Source organism: Fusarium proliferatum (genome assembly GCF_900067095.1).
Source record: "Fusarium proliferatum ET1 genome assembly, contig: FPRO_scaffold003, whole genome shotgun sequence".
Lineage (NCBI taxonomy): Eukaryota > Fungi > Ascomycota > Sordariomycetes > Hypocreales > Nectriaceae > Fusarium > Fusarium proliferatum.
In genome coordinates this window covers 1,747,835-1,767,401 of record NW_022194792.1, presented here as the reverse complement: position 1 = coordinate 1,767,401, position 19,567 = coordinate 1,747,835, and the positions used below count along the sequence as shown (strand labels likewise).

Sequence of the window (19,567 nt, the reverse complement as noted above, 5' to 3'; positions counted from 1 at the left end):
TCCCTTGCAACAAAAGAACCCACTCGGTTAACCTCTGTGCTAAGCTCACTCACAGCTTAAGGGTCCTTTTTCGTTGCTCCACATCGTGAACACGTCTCCCTCAACTCTCCATGATCTCCCGCACATCGTGGGGCCGTGATTGGCCTGCCACGAGTCCAAGTTCTGGACCCCTATTCATGGGTCCCTGAAGTTTTGGCGGTCTCTCTAAATTCTCAGAAGTTTTTTTTTCGTATGCTATTTCGGATTAGGTCAAGAGCCGTAATCCTGAGACGAGGTCTGGTCTGGCATGGTATCGGTCGGCACCTTAGCTAGGTAGGAATAAATAATAAGAGCTTTGTTGGGGCGGGAACCTTTTTCTTCGACCCGTCACCCCCCGCCTCTCCTCTTTCTCTCGTCCTCTTTAAACTTTCTTCCTCTTCCTCTCGAGTGAATCTTGCTTGACAATTGCATCTTCTGCATTCGTTAGTACAATGGCGACTCGACAGCGAACTGCCACCACTGTTGTGGTCGAGGACCTCCCCAAGGTAAGTCGGTCACGAAGCTCCCCTCGTCGCACTCCTAACTCGTGCTCAGGTCACTCTTGAGGCCAAGTCTGAACCTCAGTTCCCCGATATCAAGACCATCAAGGATGCCATCCCCGCCCACTGCTTCCAGCCCTCGCTCGTCACCTCATTCTACTACGTCTTCCGCGACTTTGCCATGGTCTCTGCCCTCGTCTGGGCAGCTCTCACCTACATCCCCAGCATTCCCGACCAGACCCTCCGCGTCGCAGCATGGATGGTCTACGGCTTCGTCCAGGGTCTCTTCTGTACCGGTGTCTGGATTCTCGGCCATGAGTGCGGCCACGGTGCTTTCTCTCTCCACGGAAAGGTCAACAACGTGACCGGCTGGTTCCTCCACTCGTTCCTCCTCGTCCCCTACTTCAGCTGGAAGTACTCTCACCACCGCCACCACCGCTTCACCGGCCACATGGATCTCGACATGGCTTTCGTCCCCAAGACTGAGCCCAAGCCTTCCAAGTCGCTCATGATTGCTGGCATTGACGTCGCTGAGCTCGTTGAGGACACCCCCGCAGCTCAGATGGTCAAGCTCATCTTCCACCAGCTTTTCGGATGGCAGGCGTATCTCTTCTTCAACGCTAGCTCCGGCAAGGGCAGCAAGCAGTGGGAGCCCAAGACTGGCCTTTCCAAGTGGTTCCGAGTCAGCCACTTCGAGCCTACCAGCGCTGTTTTCCGTCCCAACGAGGCCATCTTCATCCTCATCTCCGATATCGGTCTCGCTCTTATGGGAACTGCTCTGTACTTTGCTTCCAAGCAAGTTGGTGTTTCGACCATTCTCTTCCTCTACCTTGTTCCCTACCTGTGGGTTCACCACTGGCTCGGTAAGTTCAAGATCAATCGCATCGATCGACTTGTCGCTAATTGATTAGTTGCCATTACCTACCTCCACCACCACCACACCGAGCTCCCTCACTACACCGCTGAGGGCTGGACCTACGTCAAGGGAGCTCTCGCCACTGTCGACCGTGAGTTTGGCTTCATTGGAAAGCACCTCTTCCACGGTATCATTGAGAAGCACGTTGTTCACCATCTCTTCCCGTAAGTCACCTGTCTCGATGGCACCAATTCACATCTAACACCTCGCAGTAAGATCCCCTTCTACAAGGCTGACGAGGCCACCGAGGCCATCAAGCCCGTTATCGGCGACCACTACTGCCACGACGACCGAAGCTTCCTGGGCCAGCTGTGGACCATCTTCGGCACACTCAAGTACGTGGAGCACGACCCTGCCAGACCTGGCGCTATGCGATGGAACAAGGACTAGAGCTCCGGGTCTGGTACTCGTATTGGTCTGAGGCAAATCGCTAGGTTATGATAGACAATTGTGATAGACATAAACGATAGATCAAGTTAGACACGACACGCGACGTACGCGATTAGAAAGAAACTAGACAAGCTAGAGCACTTGGCTTTCGCGCTTGGGGCGCAATAAAATGGAGTTTGTTTGTTAAACTGGAGATTGAAGGGGGATTTGTTGAGAGAGGCACAGTCTGAGTGAGATCCATGATTCAATCCCCGCACTTGTCGCCTCCGGGGCGTTTAAATTATCTTCCGCCAGACGCCAAGTCCGTGTTCCGCCACTGGAGTCTCAGAATGTGAAGCAGACAAGACCGTGAAACACTGAGATAACAGGATAAATCAGATATCAACTATTCTCTAGCGCAAACATGAAATTGGGCATGTAGCATCATAGATATCCTCACATTTCGCCACGATAAGGGGCGATTTTCAGGAGATTGTCAAGGTTTAAGCCCATGTCAAGACACCCTAGAACCCCCGAAAGCCCCTGTTAATGCGGCGGAGTTTGGCGGGCTTTCCGCTACGCCATATCCGACAATCTGAGTGACAATGGAGGTTTCAATCAATTGAGATCTGTTCAATTGAGCATCGATATGGAGACAGCGCAATCAAGTAGACGAAAAGGTGAGATACGTCAAGATATCATATTAAGTTGGATTAATGACATTCTGTAGCGTGCGATTACTGCGTGTCGCGGAAAATTAAGTGCGACGGGCGCAAACCGACATGCTCTAATTGCAGTCTATATGCGGTTACCTGCAAGACGACAGTAACAAGTCGAAGAAAGGCGACTCGGAATGGCGGAATCACTCCGGCGCCCCCAAGCCAATCTGAGGTCCAGTAGGTACCTGCAATCAATTGTCCTTCGATTGTTGTTAATGATGGCAAAGACCCGACCGTATGACCGCTCTCGAAGAGCGCTTAGCTAACATTGAGGCTCTCTTGACAGCGCTTGGGGGGCGAACCCTTGGAGCATCGCAAACACAGCCAGGACTCGACATTCCTCTCAGCGATATCGATGTCTCTGGGTCTTCAAATAGTTGGGGTATTTCGCCAATTCAGACACCATTGGACCTAGCTCAATGCCAACATACTACCTTCTCAAATGCGGGCTCTCAATTGACCAAGGCTGCGAGCTCAGATCAGCTCGAGCTCGCTCCTCTATCAGAAGTCCTCCCACTTGTAGACAACTATTTCCGCAATTACAACACTATAATCCCACTATTCGAAGAGAATGCATTTATGCGTATGCTTCTTGATTGGTACTCTTCGTCCACCAAGCGCTCTACGGTCGCATGGGCTGCTATAAATGTCGTCCTGGCTATCAACTATCGCATCCTTGAGGGAAAGACAGTGGACGACCCTGCGTTTTCCCAAACTATTCGCAATGCACGCTCTACCATGTCAGAGTTAATGATGCAAGGCCAAGATTTGATGGGCCTGCAAGTGCTTCTGGGCATGGTGATCCTGTTCCAAGGTTCCTCAGAAGTCCAGCTCGCTATTGTTCTAACTGGGAGTGTCATTCGGCTTGCGCAAAGTCTACGGTTGAACTCCAAGAAAGTATTGACAGGACTGTCGAAATCGGAACAGGCGCATAGGACTCGTTTGTTCTGGCTTACATACATCTATGACAGGGTACGTTGAACTCGTCAACTACACTCCTGATACTAACAAATGACAGGAAATGGCGCAAAGGTCTCAATGCCCGTATCAACAGGCCGACTGTGAAACAGACATGGACCTACCAGAAGCGAACCCTGAAGAAGATCTTGGTATCATCACCTCATCAACCGACACCATTCAGTTCAATTACCTCCGTTCATGCGCCAAGTTTGCATTCATCCAAGGAAAAGCCCATGATCTTCTCTACAGCCAAAAGTCTCATACCCTCACACCAGAAAGTAAAGCTAGATCAATTGCTCTGATAGAAGAATTGCTTAAAGAATGGGTGGAGGAAATACCCCCAGTGCTTCATACCACAGAGGGTATCAACAAGACGTTATCCCCATTAGCGAGGGTTATGATGACGAACCTATGGTCTCGTCATATTGAGACCCGGATAAAAATCCACTCGATATTTACGTTTGAAGATACATGGATCAACAGAGTGAGGCGGTATCTTTCACCTGCGGTGATAGATATCAGCGACGACATTGATGGTGAGGTTAAAAGAGCGGACCTTACACCTCTACCAGCAGGATGGGGCGAATGTGTTGGTAATGCTCGAGTGTGTCTGGAATTAATCAGTTCGGCAAAATTGACAGAGTATATTCTATGGTAAGTTCTTAACCCATTTATACTGCCAGCACTGACAAGAGTGATAGGCTTCATACATGCACCGCACTCCCATGCCTGATTCTCATTATAGTTAACATGATTGAGTTTCCAGACCATGATCTTGTGACCCAGGATCGAAAGCTTTTGGATAGCTGTTTTGGAGTTTTTGATGGTGTGATGAAATATCTGCCGAAAGAGCCGTTTGACACGATACTATCTATTTCTCATCAGTTGGATCGAAGGGCGAAGGGGCAGGTTTACCGCACTATGTTGGGGAAGGGGGATATGTCCTATCAAGAGGATTTTCAGATGAGTCCCTCGACCGCATGGGCGCTTTTGGATGATATTGAGTTTCAGTGATGAATGAACTGGCCATCATACGTTTTCGATCTATGGTGTAATTTCGTTCAGTTGAAATGTAATATTTCATCATGGCTTGTATCCTAAAGCGTATCGGGCAGGCATTTTTATGCAAGAGAGATAAGCATATACTCTAATACCAACGGCTATGATCCAGTTCTATAGTATTGTATAGCGCCAGCTGTTCCGCTGATAGCCCTCTCGTTCTCTTTGGTCAACTCTACACCATAATACTTCCTCAAAGCTTCTAGCCTCTCCTCTTCCGTCTTGAAGCTCCTTTCCCACTTAGTCTCTCCACCCTTTCTATACTTGAACAAATTCCCATCGATAATAAAGGCTCCATCAATGGCACCACCCACATTTTTCAAGTCCCTCGCGCTTCCGTCTGAATAATCCTCCTTCTCAGAAGTGAACTGCACGCTGACAACTTTGAAAGTGAAGAAACTTGAAGGGCTTTTGGATGGAGACATGTTGAAGACTCGGATATCTTCTGGTAGGACCTCAAAGTCCATGAAGCACCATTGAGGAACCCACTCGCCTCCATCGCGGGATCGATATTCGTATATCCAGAGCTTTTGATTGCTGACATTTTGTGCAATAACATCATGCCGCAATCGCATTTGAAAACCACTTGATCCCGTATGAACACGGTCATGCTCAACTTCCAACGGTTCAGTCGGATTCCGTCCCCCAAAGCCAACATCAACGGCAAATGTCTTCCCATCAATAATCACCAAGCTAAGACAATGCGAAGTGCCCCCAAATCTCCCAGCATCAGGGTTAAAGACCCTTGATCCGACCATATAGGTATGATAACCTAACGAGAGAAGAACTGTGTTGAAAAAAGTGTTATTCTCCATGCAGTAACCGCCTCGCCTCTCATACACGATCTTATCGTAAAGATGATCAGCGTTCACGTCGACGGTGCGATGCCATGAGTAGTGAAGAGTAAGGTTCTCAAAGGGAACTGTGAGGATCTGCTGTTTTGTCAAAGCGTCGAGGTAGGACCGTTGATCTTCAGCTGTGAGGTTGCTGATATTGTACTGGCGATCAGATGCCGGGAAGGCAATCCGATCGTAATACTTCTCGAGTTGAGACTTGCTATATCGAATTCGATCCGCCATGTCGAGTTGCCCCGAAGTTGTTTCAAAGCCCCTAGTGTTTGGGACTACGTATCAAGTTAAATGTGATGTCGGTTATGGGATTTGTCATCAGTCATCGGGCGGCTATGGGCGTCGGCTTTTGGAGACTCGCGATGTGGATCATATTGATAATAATGAGGTCATTGGCCAGTGAAGAATGTGACGCTATTGAAGCTGAACCACGACATCGTGGCCCAGCTATGGACTCAGGGAATGCTGATATAAAATTCCTGGAGTTCTCAAGGGTAGGTAAGCATGGAGTATGCCAAACATAACCTTAATGTTAAGGTGGCTTCTATGAAACGCCACTGGCTTACGAACCCAACGGTCCTCACCTGTTCGAAGCTTGGAAGACTGAGCTGGTCTTTGGAAGATTTAGTATCATAGTATTAGAGGATTGATGAATTTAATCCTGGGTATTATTGACTCGCCGACTAACTGATATAGACTACAGACTGAGCTGTCCCGGAGCGTGAACACCTGGGAGTTCCGCGGAACTCCGACCTACCCGGAACTCCAGCCAACTCCGTCAAGCGAAAGGATTCCCTGATGAAATTGCAACTCGCCCCAGAAAAGTCATAGAATTGTATTTTTATAAATAAGACAAGAGGTGCCTGTAATTATGGTGATGCTTTCTATCCAGTTTTATCATCAAAAGTTCGTTAAAAGAGTAACTGGCCTTCCGAAGTCACTCCAACAGCTCACGACTTACACCATTAACATGACGGGAACCATCATTGTAACCGGTGCTAATGGCTCTCTCGCCCTTGCCTATGTAGCACATCTCATAAAAACCCAGCCATCATACACCATCCTCGCAACAGTCCGCAATGCATCTCCCTCCGACCCCAACACCGCCCAACTTTCCTCCATCCTCTCCTCGCACCCCAAATCCTCCATCGAAGCTCTCGACCTCTCTCTTCTCTCAAACGTACGAGCCTTCTCCGAAAATACAGCAAAGAGAGTAGCTTCTGGCGAGATACCTCCTATAAAAGCTATCATCTGCAATGCTTTCACCATGTCTGTAACAGAGCAGGTTTACACTCCCGATGGCTTCGAGAGGACGTTCCAGGTCAACCATTTATCTCATTTTGTTCTGGTGCTAAAGTTGATTGGAAGTATGGCGAGTGATGGGAGGATCGTGATGCTTGGTTCGGATACACACTATACAACTCGTTCACACCCACTTTTTAAGCAACGACCTGGTATTCCAGAAGATACTGAGCTTTTAGTCAAGCAGAAGCCGGATAAGAAGGGGAAAGAGTATGATGGAGGATTCCATCGGTACGGAAACTCGAAGTTGGCGAATATCATGTTCATGCATGACCTCAACGTCAGGCTTGAGAAGGTAAGCAATAGTCACTACCTCAAAATCCTCAAACTGACAGATTAGAATCCCAAACTCTCTGGTATCACCGTTATAGCAATGGATCCAGGAGGCATGGTCGATTCCCGTGCGCACAGGATCCAGACGCCGTTTATGCGCCTTGCCTTTAGTCTGGTACTGATATCACTCCCTGTACTGCGCCACTTCACAGATACTATGCGGCCAGCAGCGCAATCAGGTCGAGAATTGGTCGAGTTGAGCGTTGGGGAGAGATTCAAGGGCACAAAAGGGTATTTCATGGGGGCCAGACGGGAGGAAGAGGACATTGCCTGTAAGGACGTCCATAGGAGGGAGCTGTTGTGGAATGCTTGTTGGAAGTGGGCTGGGATGAGGGAGGAAGAGACCGTTTTGCTGTGATGACGCTAAGGTTTGGGATTTGCGTGGCCGAGGGGGTACATAAGGTATCGAGAGGGAGGTGTCTTTTGCTATAGTGCTATAAGCCCAGAAGGAAGATATGACCAGCGGCAAGTAATGTACACAGAAGAAGCAATGGCCGATGGAAGAAAGCAAAAGCTACACTGCAGATTGAAGGCAGCAAATGCCGTGATAAGTATGATCGTAAGATATCGAGTCTCAATTTCTATATTCAAGTCTACAGGACCCATGTACACCTAATCACCAAACAAACCGAAACAGAAAACGCCCTCTAAGAGCCATGAATGAACGCCTTAGCGCTTTAGTACAACTGCAATCTGTTAGCATTACCCCTTTAACTCAGCCACGGAAGCTAACTTACCCAGTTGAGCAGCCACATCACTCCAAGGATGCCTGCAACGCGCATGTGAAGGCCAGTCGTAACAGACTTGGCAAAGTCCTTTGCGCGGTCCAAGTGGACGTTGTTGAGCATGGGCATGTTCTCCCATACAGGCTCGACAATCTTCAGCTCGCCACTCTCTTCATCATCTTCCACAATCTCGGGGATGCCTTGCTTTGGCTTAGCCTCGCCGAGAATGAGCTTGACAATCTTGCCGGATGCTTCGGCAACAAGGTGGCTGACCCAGAAGAAGACTGGGACAATGACTGCGAGATCTCGCCAGCGATCATTGAGGAGACTGGCATCGCCCTTGAAGATATCCAAGAGAAGGACACCCTTGGTGTCAGCGGCCAGGAAGACGTGGAACTGCAGGATGAATGTCTCGAGAGAGCATCGACCGAGCCACGCCGCGGCAGTAGAGTAGTAGTTCCTCATAGTAACAGTAGCGTTTCGAAGAGCGATGAAGGCAAGAATAGGCACTGCCGCAATGACCGGGTGCATCATGATATAGACCTTTCTGTCGCCAGTGTATGTGCAGAGGTAAGCATAGCCAAGGATTGAGAGGGCTGAAGGAATGATGGCAGCTTTGAAATTGGTGTACCAAGCAGAATCACGCTCGAGTCGCTGTTGCGCGACACCAGCAAGCATGCCGACGAACACAATGGCTCCATCAAGGGTGACTCTGAACATCCACTCGTCAATGTTCCATTTAATGCGGAAGACGACATCGAGGATTGCGAAAGCCCATTGGGTGAGAGGGGTGAAGTTGAGAATGACTGTGACGATGATGAAGGAGGCAAAGATCTTGCTCGTGACGATCTTGACACTATCGTTGAAGCCGGAGCAGATGGCCATAGTGGCATACACGACCATGAACCAGAAGCTGACAAGAGGCGCAAAGTAGTAAAACATGTAGTCAGTTCCCATGACGTAAGGAAGGGCACAGCTCAGCATGTTCAAGCGCAGCATGACACTTGCAATGCGGCGGAATGAAAAGTCCTTCTTGGAGAGGAAGTAGATGGTATGTCCGTATCCAGTCTGGAAGAGGTAGGCAGCGACAAGCAATCGGATGAAGATATAGATGGGAAGATTGCGAATCGCACCAGTCCAATGGTAAACAAGAATGGCAGCCTGCATCCAACCCTTCCACTCTTCAGTCTGATCTCTTGAGAGGACGCCAGCATCCTCATCAATTGTAACGGTGGTAGTGGCAGGGGCGGCGGCAGCCTCAGCAACTGGAAGCCGAGGTGCACGGAACTTTGTCTTGCGGATGGTGAGTCCGGCAATGATGAGGCAGATTGCAATGAGGAGGTAGAACTCATTTGGAATAAACTCCTTCATGCCCTTGGAAAACAGATGGGTACGGTCGGCAGCGAAACAGTAGAGAAGAGAGACAGCAAACATGCCAACCTTCATATCGAGCCACTTGATCTCGATGGACGAGACGAGGGTGACGCCCTCGTAGCAGATGCATGCAATGACGTAGATAGCAGTGAGGCCGAGAATGGCAATTTGGACCCATGATTGCGAGGGATAATCTGTGCAGCAAGTTCGAGTGTAGGGATATCCATTCATTCGATCAAGCTTGGCGTTGCATCGGGCGTTGAGCAGGATGTTGGCTTTGATCTCCGCGACCGTGTCAATGACGTGAAAGCCAGTCTGGGTTCTGTCGACGATAGCCTCAGGCTGATTGAGCGAGAGTTGAGGGAATGCCCGGAGCAGACGGAGGTTGTGCTCCTCTTCCTGGCTGTAGATGACCTTATCAATGTTTTCGACCTCGCCTTTGTGAATACCCTTAGGTCCAGTGCGGGACTTGGGGAGTTCATTGTAGTATGGAGGCGCAACGGGGGCGAGGAAGACTTCATTGCCAATGCCTTCAACGGGGTCCATTGGTCCTGTACCCCATTTGGTGAGGTCTCCCAAATGGAGGATGTCGGTGATGTTGTCGAGGGCCACGGCGAATCGTTTGTCAGACTCGTTGCCGAAAAAGTTACCGGCGTACCAAGCACCAGCGCCCAGCATGATGAGGCCGGGATCGGAGCCATGATGCACTTCCTTTCGCTTCGCCTTCTCTTCGGCGGATTCCTTGATCTGGCCTTGCTTGTGCTTGTCCTCGCTGATTCGCTCGAGCTGTTCTCGGAGAGGGTGGCCTGGTTCGGTATGGTAAAACGGGTTCCAAATGTGCAGCATTCGGACGCCATTGAAGGTTGTGTTGTAGCTTCGGTGAGGTTTAGCTTTCTTGCGGCCTTCCATGGCCTTCTTACGATCCAACTAATTACCAGTCAGTAGCAGAACAATGCGCGGATGCAGGCGGGCATGGTTTACCAATCGCGCGGTGCCCCAGTATATCTGTCGTGTCGTCGAGTCGCCAGAGAAGACCAAATGGCGATCACCCATGCAATCCTTTATGTCCTGCGCCGTGTAATGATGCAGCATACATCCATCAGGCTGCCAATTCGTGAAGGGCTTCCTCGCACCCGTCTCATCCGGAGCATGGATCCAGCTTCCATTTCGTTCACTCTCGCCCAGCAGCGCTCTACATCGATACGGATCATCTGAAGAATAGACATTGTGAAACGTCAACGAGCCCAGCAAGACCAGACAAAAGACGATTGGGAGAAATCTTGCCGCAAAGGCCATGGGCCGTGATGATTCCGACATGATGTGAGAGAATGTGGTTATGCGTCGGGTGAAGGCTAGAAGCCTGCGAAGTGACGAGATGAGAAGATAAAGAGCTCTCTTGGCCGCGGAGAGGTAAGAAGAGACATTCTGGTGGCGTAGGAAGGGTTGCGTCCCTTGCTTTAACCCCTGAGACCGTTGGGGCATGATGGTATGAACGGAGGGCGCTTGGAATGAACTAACGGCATGCCTAGATTGAGTGTATGTCCAAAAGCAGTTGGGTTGACAGAGGAAAAGGAGAGACAAGAGCTAAAAAGCCACGGGGGATAAGGGAAAGGGAAACAAGGTGATTCAGAAGGGGATCAGCAAAGGAGAAGGAATGAAGGAAAAAAAGAAAAGAAAGAGAGACAGAGACAGAGTTAAACAGCCGATGATATGATCGATAGTGTACGAAAAACGCAGTGTCACCCGTCACACGCGGCCACAGACGCGGAAGGCAAGATATTTTTATTACACAGACAATTCGACCCCTAGAAAAGACCAGAAAGGAACCCCTCAACGGAACAAGAATCCCTCCCACTTCCCAGGGCCAGGTCCAGGGCCAGGTCCCCTCATCTCTAAAAATGTCAAGCTCAGTAGTCTATCGCTAGTCTCCCTTCGCCGCAGAACCGACATCCAATAGCCAGCGCCACGCAATAAAGCCCCCCTGACTAAAACAGCAAGGGAGCAGTTCAGCTCTGCGTGCCAGCACCAAAAAACCGTCAAACCCCCTGCATTCCGCCAAAATAAACAAGCTTTTTCCATTCCCGTGCCAATTTTTCTGCAGTGACAGTCAAGATTAGATTAGGTTAGGAAAGTCAATCGCGTGCGTGGCCTGTTGTCCCCACTGATCAATCTAAAGGGTAATTATGTATATGGATAATATTAACCTTATAAATTAAATAAAAACTCAATTAATTTGTTCCCCTAGGGATTCTTTATTGCCGGTTTGTTTGCCGCGAGTCAACCCTTGGATTGTCAGTTCATGAAATGCGCCACTGGGGATAGCGCCACTTTCTACACATTCAGTGAATGCTTGCCCTGATCTTCAAGGACAGATATGTACTGCACAGTAGGCACAGTACTCCGTACAGTAGGGGAAACGTAACCCATGGACGTACAGTATCTAAGTTACGTGTTCCCCGTCTCGTTTCTTTTGGGTGACGAATCTGACACAACTGTCGTACCGATCGATCTGTCATTTCTGTTTGTTTGTTGTTTTCGAGTTACACAGCGTTACACGTTTCCGTCATGATTCAACTGCCGGAGGATTAAAGCTTGACATTCAACGAGAGGCTGTGATTTGGTGGTTTAGCGGTGCTTAAAATTGGTAGGGTGACACTGAAAGGGCCCTGGAGGGAAATCGTTTCAGGGCTCGATTGATTGATTGATCCGTCGGCTCGGGGACAGAACCGGCACAGCTGGGGCCCCGCCATCGGCGTGAGCTTCCGATCGTTTGATCAGTGACCGGGACTTCCAAGATTGCCAGATAAATAGAATCAATACCAGTACGAGCATGAATCGATATCAGTAATTAACGAAATAACAAAATAATAATTTGCTCAAAATGTCATTCTGGATCGAGACAGAAGACTGGCATACTGCCGGCGAACCCTTCCGCATTGTCCAATCCCTCCCCTCAGGCCATCTCCCCGAAGGCAAGACTGTCGCTCAACGACGCCTTGCTGTCATTAAGACTCCCAATCACCATCTTGACCAACTCCGGCAATCTCTGTGCCATGAACCAAGAGGCCATGCGGACATGTATGGTGGTTTTATAACGCCGCCGAATGATCCCGGTGCTCATTTCGGCGTCTTGTTCTGGCACAAAGACGGCTTCTCAACGGCATGCGGGCACGGGACCATAGCTTTGGGGTATTGGGCTGTTACAAAGGGTCTTGTTGAAGCGCCCGAAAACGGGATTGTTGATGTCGTTATTGACGTTCCTTCTGGGAGGGTTACCGCGAAGATTGCTGTCAAGGACGGCAAGCCGATCCATGGCGACTTCATCAACGTCAAGAGCTACCAGATTGTCAAGGACGTATCTGTCAATCTCCCATCAAAGGGTGCTGATGTCAAGGTCAATCTATCATTCGGCGGAGCTGTCTACGCTACCATCGACGCGGCTCAGCTGGACCTCAAGGTTGAACCGAGCCAGTACATCAACTTCATCAACCTTGGACGCGAGATCAAAGCTTCTCTAGGCACTAGAGCACACTACAACACTTATGATCTATACGGCGTCATATTCTTCAATGATGAAGGCACTGGACCAGCTGGAGAGGTACTTCAACGCAACGTTACTGTCTTTGCAGATGGCCAGATCGATCGCTCACCCTGTGGCTCAGGCACAGCTTCAAGAGTAGCAGTCCTTTTGGCTGAAGGACGATTGGGAGCTGGAAAGTCGAAGCTCCTGCATCGATCGATTATCGATACAGTATTTGAAGCAGATATTGTTTCTGAAGAGGAGAGCCCTGTCGAGTTCCCGGCTTGTATTCCGAGAGTGAGAGGAACAGCTAACCTGGTCGGGACAATGAACTTCTTTATCGATCCGGAGGACACAGTATTTCCTGGGTTCCTGTTGAGATAAACGAATGAAAGAATAAGTTCTTAGAAGTGGCATATTCCATCATTATTCATTAGTATATATATACAAGCTACCATAATCCATACCATGCAACTTCGTACAATCTTTCCCTGGTCATCTATGCCAAATTAAGATTTTGTGTATATGGACTCACGAATGTGTTCCAATCATTTGAATCACTGGCAACCGAGACCGGTGCATCCTTTTGGGTATGTAAATCTCTCATGCGCCAGACTTTTAGAATCACCGCTTTTGTTCTCTCAACATTCGCCAACGTCAAACCTACCATGGAATCAAGGGTCTCCAATACTAGCTGTCTGCCAGATAAAAAGGTGCCTTGATCACCATGGGCGAAGATCTTGTCGTCGTTCAAAGGATCTAGCTCCACGGCTGCGACGAACAGAGGGAACAGAAGTCCTGCAGCGCTGCCTTGTTGGATAAGGTCGTGAATACTGTGTAGGACCTTGATGACAAGCTGTGAGACCTGTGGCGTAGAAGGGTCCGCATCTCGAAGCAGACAGTGAAAGTATATCTGCACTGAAGTCTTCTTCAGGTCCACACATCGTCTGACATTCTCATCCATGGCCTCAACAACAGTGATATTGGAGCTGACCAAAGTCAACTCTCTGTCAAGCTCCTCGACTTGGATCTCATAGTCTTCTTGAGACATATCTCGGGTTCTTGTCCTTGCCAGTTCAGTGATCTTAAAAATCACAGATGCCATGGCCGGACTGCAACCCATCCACGCATCGATATCCTCCGTATGATCCGGTCTTTGCCAATATTCCAGGCCAAAGATAGGTGAGTTTCCACAAGCTGTTCTGCTAATGACATCTTGAAAAGCAAAGTATCGCTCTGAGAACGCAGCAAGACTTCCAAATGCCGAGTTCTTACTTGACGGAAGTGCGAGTTGCTGACGTTTTCTCATGAAGTCTTGGCTTGCCCTCAGGTGGAAGACCCATCGATAGTCGCCATTATCCAGAATTTCGTAAAGACAGAGAAACATCATTGTGGCAGGAACTTGAGGATCCAGTATGACATCTGCCGTGACATCTGGAGATCGAATCCTTTGTAGAAGACCAGTCAGGGCCTTGCCTTTCATCTTCATTGCTGTACGTGTCCATGATGGATCTGTGATGCTTCGATGTCGAGCAGAGAATGCAAGGACAGATTGGACGAGAAGATCTTGGCCAGCATGGGTGAATAGAGGAGCGACCATGCTTGCAAAAGGCGATGAGAGTTGTGAGGAAGGTGTTGTGAGAGGACATAATCGTAGGAGATAGTATTCGAAAAGACTCGTTTCAAAGGTGCTCAGTGTAGGGAATGATGATATTGAAGGAATGAGTCTTGGTGGTGATCGTGACCTCCGAATAAGCGCTGAAGACGGTGCAGTCTCATCTCTCAACTCCATAGCCTCCCTAACAAGACTCTCTTCATAATTCGGATCATGAACAAAGTCACTATAATAAGTATTGATAAAATGTCTCGGCCCAACAGCCCCAAACCCCCAAGCCTTTGGCGAATGAACCTGCGGCGGTCGTCTCTGCCTCGCCCCATCCTTACACCAAACACCCTCCCGCCCAAACGAGAGGCCCTTTGCAGTAAACTCAGCCTCCCATTTTAACTGCAAGGTAGTATTGCACGATAATCCGCGGGAGACGCAGTTCCGACATGCAGGTTTAGCTTCGTCGCATTTTACCTTGCGGGTCCGGCACGTTTGACATCCTGACCTTGTTCGTCTCTGGACGGGGCCGGTTTTGCCGGGGGGACGGCGGCGCGGCATTGGGGGGAATATGGGACACGGAGCAAAAGTGCCGGGGAGATGGAGGAGGATTCTTTTGCTTATGAGAGTGAGTGGTTGATCGTCTGATGGGGAGAGTGGAAAAGCGGGGGGAGTTTTGGAGGAGGAGACGACGCTATGGATGGGGCTATCACCTGATGATAGCGAATGGGCGATGGATGAGCCAATCAGATGTACAGTGTGAATCTGTGATTCGGCTGGACCTTCGACGACATATCTCGGTTGGACCTTCAATGGAGGCGATAGTATTGGACATTTCCTATATCTTTCATGGTCCGAGCTGTTTATTCCCATTATTTACTCATCTCAACACCAGCATTGCGTTCTCACAATCCCTATAATGGCCTCAACTCTCACCAAACAGTCCCAAATTCTCATCGTTGGTGGCGGAACTTGGGGATGCTCAACGGCCCTCCATCTCGCCCGTCGAGGCTACACCAACGTCACTGTTCTCGACGTCAATCACATCCCATCACCCATCTCAGCCGGTCATGATGTAAACAAGCTTGCAGGCGGTCTTGGTAAGACACTCTAACATATAGCACTCAAACACTTTACTAACAGAGTAGGCACTGCTGATAGTAAAGGCGATGACGAAGACTCAATCTGGAAAGCTCTTACGTACGCCGCAGCTCAAGGATGGCTCCATGATCCCATCTTCCAACCTTTCTGCCACAATACAGGAGCTGTCATGGCTGGCTCAACACCAAAATCTATCAAGCAGCTGGTAGAAGATGAGATCGGTGACGACATCGACCAGTATACACCTCTCAACACAGCAGAAGATTTCAGAAAGACTATGCCGGAGGGTATTCTGACAGGTGATTTTCCAGGCTGGAAGGGCTTTTACAAGCCCACGGGTTCAGGTTGGGTTCACGCTCGAAAGGCTATGGAAGCTGCCTTTGAAGAGAGCAAGAGACTTGGTGTCAAGTTCATCACTGGCTCTCCCGAAGGGAAGGTGGAGAGTCTGATCTTTGAAGATGGTGATGTCAAAGGTGCAAAGACAGCAGATGGAAAGGAATACAGAGCGGATCGAACTATTCTCTCCGCTGGTGCCTCAGCAGAGTTCTTCCTCGACTTTGAGAACCAGATCCGTCCTACGGCATGGACTCTGGGCCATATTCAGATGACACCAGAGGAAACAAAGCTTTACAAGAACTTACCACCTCTTTTCAATATCAACCAGGGCTTCTTCATGGAACCTGATGAGGATCTGCATCAACTCAAGATGTGCGATGAACATCCCGGATACTGCAATTGGGTTGATAAACCTGGTTCCAAATACCCTCAGTCCATCCCCTTCGCAAAGCATCGAGTGCCAATCGAGGCTGAACAACGCATGAAGCAGTTCCTGAAAGACATCATGCCTCAACTTGCAGATCGTCCACTCGTCCATGCTAGAATCTGCTGGTGCGCTGATACACGGGATAGAATGTTTCTGATCACATATCACCCTCGACATCCATCGCTTGTCATTGCTTCAGGGGACTGTGGTACAGGATACAAACATATCACGTCGATTGGAAACTTCATCTCTGATTGTATGGAGGGTACCCTTGAGGAAAGGTTTGCCAAGTTCTGGAGATGGCGACCGGAGAAGTTTACTGAGTTCTGGGGCAAAGATCCCTTGGATCGGTTTGGAGCTAACGACAAGATCATGGATTTGCCCAAGAGTGATGTAGAAGGATGGAACGGTATCAAGAATGATAACTAAGTGTTTTGATTAGAAAGCAGCTAAGAACAGAAATCAACGTTACAACCCCCCCATGATGTATTTACGTGAAGACATTGACAGCATCGCGTAGCAGGACCAAGATTCCTTTGGTAAGAGCCTCCCTGAATTTGTAATTGAGGAAAGCTAGCAGAATTCTTATATATCTTGCTACAGAGAATCATGACACTTCTGCTGAAGCATCAGAAAATGCTTCTTCAATCCTGTCTTGTAATGAGATCCCGCCGCCCTCGGAATCTTGGCTCGACGAGACATCATAGTCTGATCCGCTTTCTGAGAAACGCACAAGTTTCCAGTAACTTTTATTTTCTTCCTCCTTCAGCTCCCAAGCTGCGACTTCCACAACCGGACAAACCGGACAGAATAGGCCGTGTTGATGATTATCATCTTCGCAAAAGAACTCGAAAGAAGACAAGCAAACGCCACAGTTCAAACAGTGAGGATCATCCACGCAGGATCTACACATCTCGCACAGACTTCCTCTTGTTAGCGACCAAGAGGAGGATGCCGTATCGCTTTGTTCAGACGCCGGAGGCCATAGCTGATCATCCCAATAAGGGCATTTACCCTCTTGCCCACGCCACAGTTTTTCAAAATCTTTGCGAGTATATCCGGTGGCATATCTCGCTTTCCGTGGATAACCTTTCCTTTTTTCCAAAATATCGTAGCCAAGATAAGTCAGAACTGCATCCCAGAGATCGCCTTTGGCTGAAGGGCAGTAGAGGTAACATGCCTCACATGTGGCACCATAAGCATAGTGCCAAGGTTGATATCCATCGTAGTCCTCGGCATGCAGGTCAGCACCGTTCTCAATAAGAAGCGATAAAAGTTCCATGTATTCTGGCATACGCTGATGCCACTCATGGGATTTCCTAAAAAGGATATGTAGGCAAGTTTGTCCCTCAAAAGTGCTGTTGACGTCATAGCCATGCTCAACGAGTAACTTTATTTGCTGAAGTGCCTGGTGTGGTTCGGAATCCCCTGAAATGATGCAATCGATGCAAATTCTTGGGATTAAATCCTGATCTTCCCGCCCGCTTGAGTTGGCATATACAAAAGGACTTAGATGAAGCGTCCGTTGTATTCTGCGAAGGCCCAATGCTGTCTAATCAAGGTCAGAAACAGATAGAAGGTGGAAGTCAAATGCCCACATCGGAATTGGTAAGCCACTGAACTGCCGTCTCTTGTCCTTCGACTTGTATAGTAACATCTGCCCCTGCATACAGGAGGGCTTCGTAATTATCAACAGAAATTCCACGCGCAAGAGCGAGATGAGATGGAGTACTACTATAGTGTTATTGAAAGCTTGAGATACTACTATAGCGAGTGTCCTACGTCTGGCAGTCGTAATTGCGGGAGGAAGTGTAGGTTACGACTTCATCAATGTCTAGTCCCTGTTCTATTAGGAATTTTAGAACCGGGAGATTTCTCACTGAATGCTATTCGGAGGGATCGTAAGCTAATGCCATGAGTTTAATTTAACTTCTGACGCCTTACATGGAGTAATGACCATCCATCTGTATCGTGATCATGAAGATTGGCCAACCCCCCCTCAAACAATTTGAGGAGGTCTTGGACTGATCCGCTCCGGGCTATGTCAAATACAAGAGAGTCTCCGGGTAAGATATTGCACACAATAGCGCAAGGAAAAATGCTGGTGAAACTGTTAAATAAAGGCTGTCCCTGATTCACCGACAGTCTGAGCATCTTCTTTGTGCTTTTGGATGTGTAGGTAAGTTTTGCGAGGAAGTCTCTTCTTGCTCCGTTTTTGGCTTTTTCGTTTTCGCCTTCAGAAGATAATTTTCGACGCCTCTTAGCCGTAGTGACAGTTGTAATCCCATCATCGGTTTCGAAGGCCTTTCGTTTCGGTTCTTGGGAAATTAAAAGCTGTTCGCCCTCTGGTCCCCAGAATCTTGTTGCTTCTGAAGAAGTAAGTAACAGGATCACATAAATCGCAGAGGCGTACCAGTTTGATTGATCATCATCGAAGTAGAAGAGAGGATGATATGTGACATAAGCTTTAATTCCTTTGAAATGTCTTGTTGGCAATTCTGGCAGGCCCCTTCTGACTCGACAGGCTCTGCATCTTTTCGGATACATTCCAGGAGATGCTCAATGTTTTTCAGCAGTTCTTCTGAATCATCAGACTCGACCACGCAGGGCTTCTTCTCCAGGATCCGCATTAAACGATTGATACTCTCATCCAATGATGTATCCGGTGAACAGTCCATTTCTTCGTCGTCCACCTCCGTCACCCTCGCTGAAGTGGGTGGCGAGCCTCCCGAGGCGGTAAAAGTATCCATGATGGTTGTTTGTCGCGCTATCATGTCTTGATTGACCTGTAACAGTTGTTGCAGAAGATCAACACCTCGGATTGATTGACTCGCTGTAAATGACACTTGTTGCGCCAGGATAAGGTCTAACCGAAGCCCGAGATGTAGCACATGGCCTTGAACGATGTGGCGGATCTGATCAAGGTCTTTTTCTGAGAAACAGAGCTTCAGCTTTCTCAAGAAGCGACCTCCCTGACCCTCCGAGGTTGAAACATCAAGGGACTTCAGCCGAGAATCAAGTTTGGCCAAGTCGTCATGGCATTTCTCTGCTAAAAGTTCCAGCTGAGACTTATCGGTGTCATCGACGGAAACAAAGGACAATTTTTCTAGCCGTTGTAAGACACTCTGGAGCTGCGCGATATCGTCGGTGAGTGAACGAATGACCCCAGGGCCATCTTTGATGGCTGAGAGTGCGGTCTGGATTGATTGAGTCACTGAGAAAGCGACAGTGATAAAGGTGAGAATGCTGGCACCAGCGCCGACAGCTTCCATTTCCTCGGATGTTACTGGGAAGGGATTTGGGAACGCAAGAGAGGAGGTGGTTAGGAGAGTGCAAGGTCGAAATCGTCTGTCTAGAGTAAAAGGTTGATCTGAGCTGATTTTGTAATTGTGAAATCCAGGGCGGTAAGCACAGCCTGATTAGTGACTTTTTAAATGTACTTCTACTGCTGTTAGCC

General features: G+C 48.7%; 9 protein-coding genes across 9 annotated transcripts; 5 read left to right on the top strand and 4 right to left on the bottom strand.

The window, feature by feature from the left end:
* Nucleotides 1-470: 470 nt before the first annotated feature.
* Nucleotides 471-1,824, top strand: FPRO_06478 (putative bifunctional D12/D15 fatty acid desaturase; the record flags this gene model as incomplete). The annotated part of the gene is made up of 4 exons (XM_031228604.1): nucleotides 471-524; nucleotides 574-1,381; nucleotides 1,430-1,598; nucleotides 1,647-1,824. The coding sequence occupies 4 exons, from the start codon at nucleotides 471-473 to the stop codon at nucleotides 1,822-1,824; spliced, it is 1,209 nt and encodes a 402-aa protein (XP_031078924.1).
* Nucleotides 1,825-2,759: 935 nt separating this feature from the next.
* FPRO_06479 (uncharacterized protein) lies at nucleotides 2,760-4,496 on the top strand (the record flags this gene model as incomplete). The annotated part of the gene is made up of 3 exons (XM_031228603.1): nucleotides 2,760-3,494; nucleotides 3,541-4,136; nucleotides 4,184-4,496. 3 exons carry the CDS (start codon nucleotides 2,760-2,762, stop codon nucleotides 4,494-4,496), a joined length of 1,644 nt encoding a protein of 547 aa, XP_031078923.1.
* Nucleotides 4,497-4,642: 146 nt separating this feature from the next.
* Nucleotides 4,643-5,620, bottom strand: FPRO_06480 (uncharacterized protein; the record flags this gene model as incomplete). The annotated part of the gene is made up of 1 exon (XM_031228602.1): nucleotides 4,643-5,620. The coding sequence occupies one exon, from the start codon at nucleotides 5,618-5,620 to the stop codon at nucleotides 4,643-4,645; it is 978 nt and encodes a 325-aa protein (XP_031078922.1).
* Nucleotides 5,621-6,359: 739 nt separating this feature from the next.
* Nucleotides 6,360-7,382, top strand: FPRO_06481 (uncharacterized protein; the record flags this gene model as incomplete). The annotated part of the gene is made up of 2 exons (XM_031228601.1): nucleotides 6,360-6,986; nucleotides 7,032-7,382. 2 exons carry the CDS (start codon nucleotides 6,360-6,362, stop codon nucleotides 7,380-7,382), a joined length of 978 nt encoding a protein of 325 aa, XP_031078921.1.
* Nucleotides 7,383-7,701: 319 nt separating this feature from the next.
* On the bottom strand, nucleotides 7,702-10,440 carry FPRO_06482 (uncharacterized protein; the record flags this gene model as incomplete). The annotated part of the gene is made up of 3 exons (XM_031228600.1): nucleotides 7,702-7,710; nucleotides 7,762-10,050; nucleotides 10,105-10,440. The coding sequence occupies 3 exons, from the start codon at nucleotides 10,438-10,440 to the stop codon at nucleotides 7,702-7,704; spliced, it is 2,634 nt and encodes an 877-aa protein (XP_031078920.1).
* Nucleotides 10,441-12,004: 1,564 nt separating this feature from the next.
* Nucleotides 12,005-13,027, top strand: FPRO_06483 (uncharacterized protein; the record flags this gene model as incomplete). The annotated part of the gene is made up of 1 exon (XM_031228599.1): nucleotides 12,005-13,027. One exon carries the CDS (start codon nucleotides 12,005-12,007, stop codon nucleotides 13,025-13,027), a length of 1,023 nt encoding a protein of 340 aa, XP_031078919.1.
* A 115-nt stretch (nucleotides 13,028-13,142) lies between these two features.
* On the bottom strand, nucleotides 13,143-14,435 carry FPRO_06484 (uncharacterized protein; the record flags this gene model as incomplete). Its single annotated transcript, XM_031228598.1, has 1 exon — nucleotides 13,143-14,435. The coding sequence occupies one exon, from the start codon at nucleotides 14,433-14,435 to the stop codon at nucleotides 13,143-13,145; it is 1,293 nt and encodes a 430-aa protein (XP_031078918.1).
* A 730-nt stretch (nucleotides 14,436-15,165) lies between these two features.
* On the top strand, nucleotides 15,166-16,539 carry FPRO_06485 (uncharacterized protein; the record flags this gene model as incomplete). The annotated part of the gene is made up of 2 exons (XM_031228597.1): nucleotides 15,166-15,346; nucleotides 15,395-16,539. 2 exons carry the CDS (start codon nucleotides 15,166-15,168, stop codon nucleotides 16,537-16,539), a joined length of 1,326 nt encoding a protein of 441 aa, XP_031078917.1.
* A 1,157-nt stretch (nucleotides 16,540-17,696) lies between these two features.
* Nucleotides 17,697-19,382, bottom strand: FPRO_06486 (uncharacterized protein; the record flags this gene model as incomplete). The annotated part of the gene is made up of 3 exons (XM_031228596.1): nucleotides 17,697-17,841; nucleotides 18,254-18,479; nucleotides 18,524-19,382. 3 exons carry the CDS (start codon nucleotides 19,380-19,382, stop codon nucleotides 17,697-17,699), a joined length of 1,230 nt encoding a protein of 409 aa, XP_031078916.1.
* Between the last annotated feature and the right edge of the window lie 185 nt (nucleotides 19,383-19,567).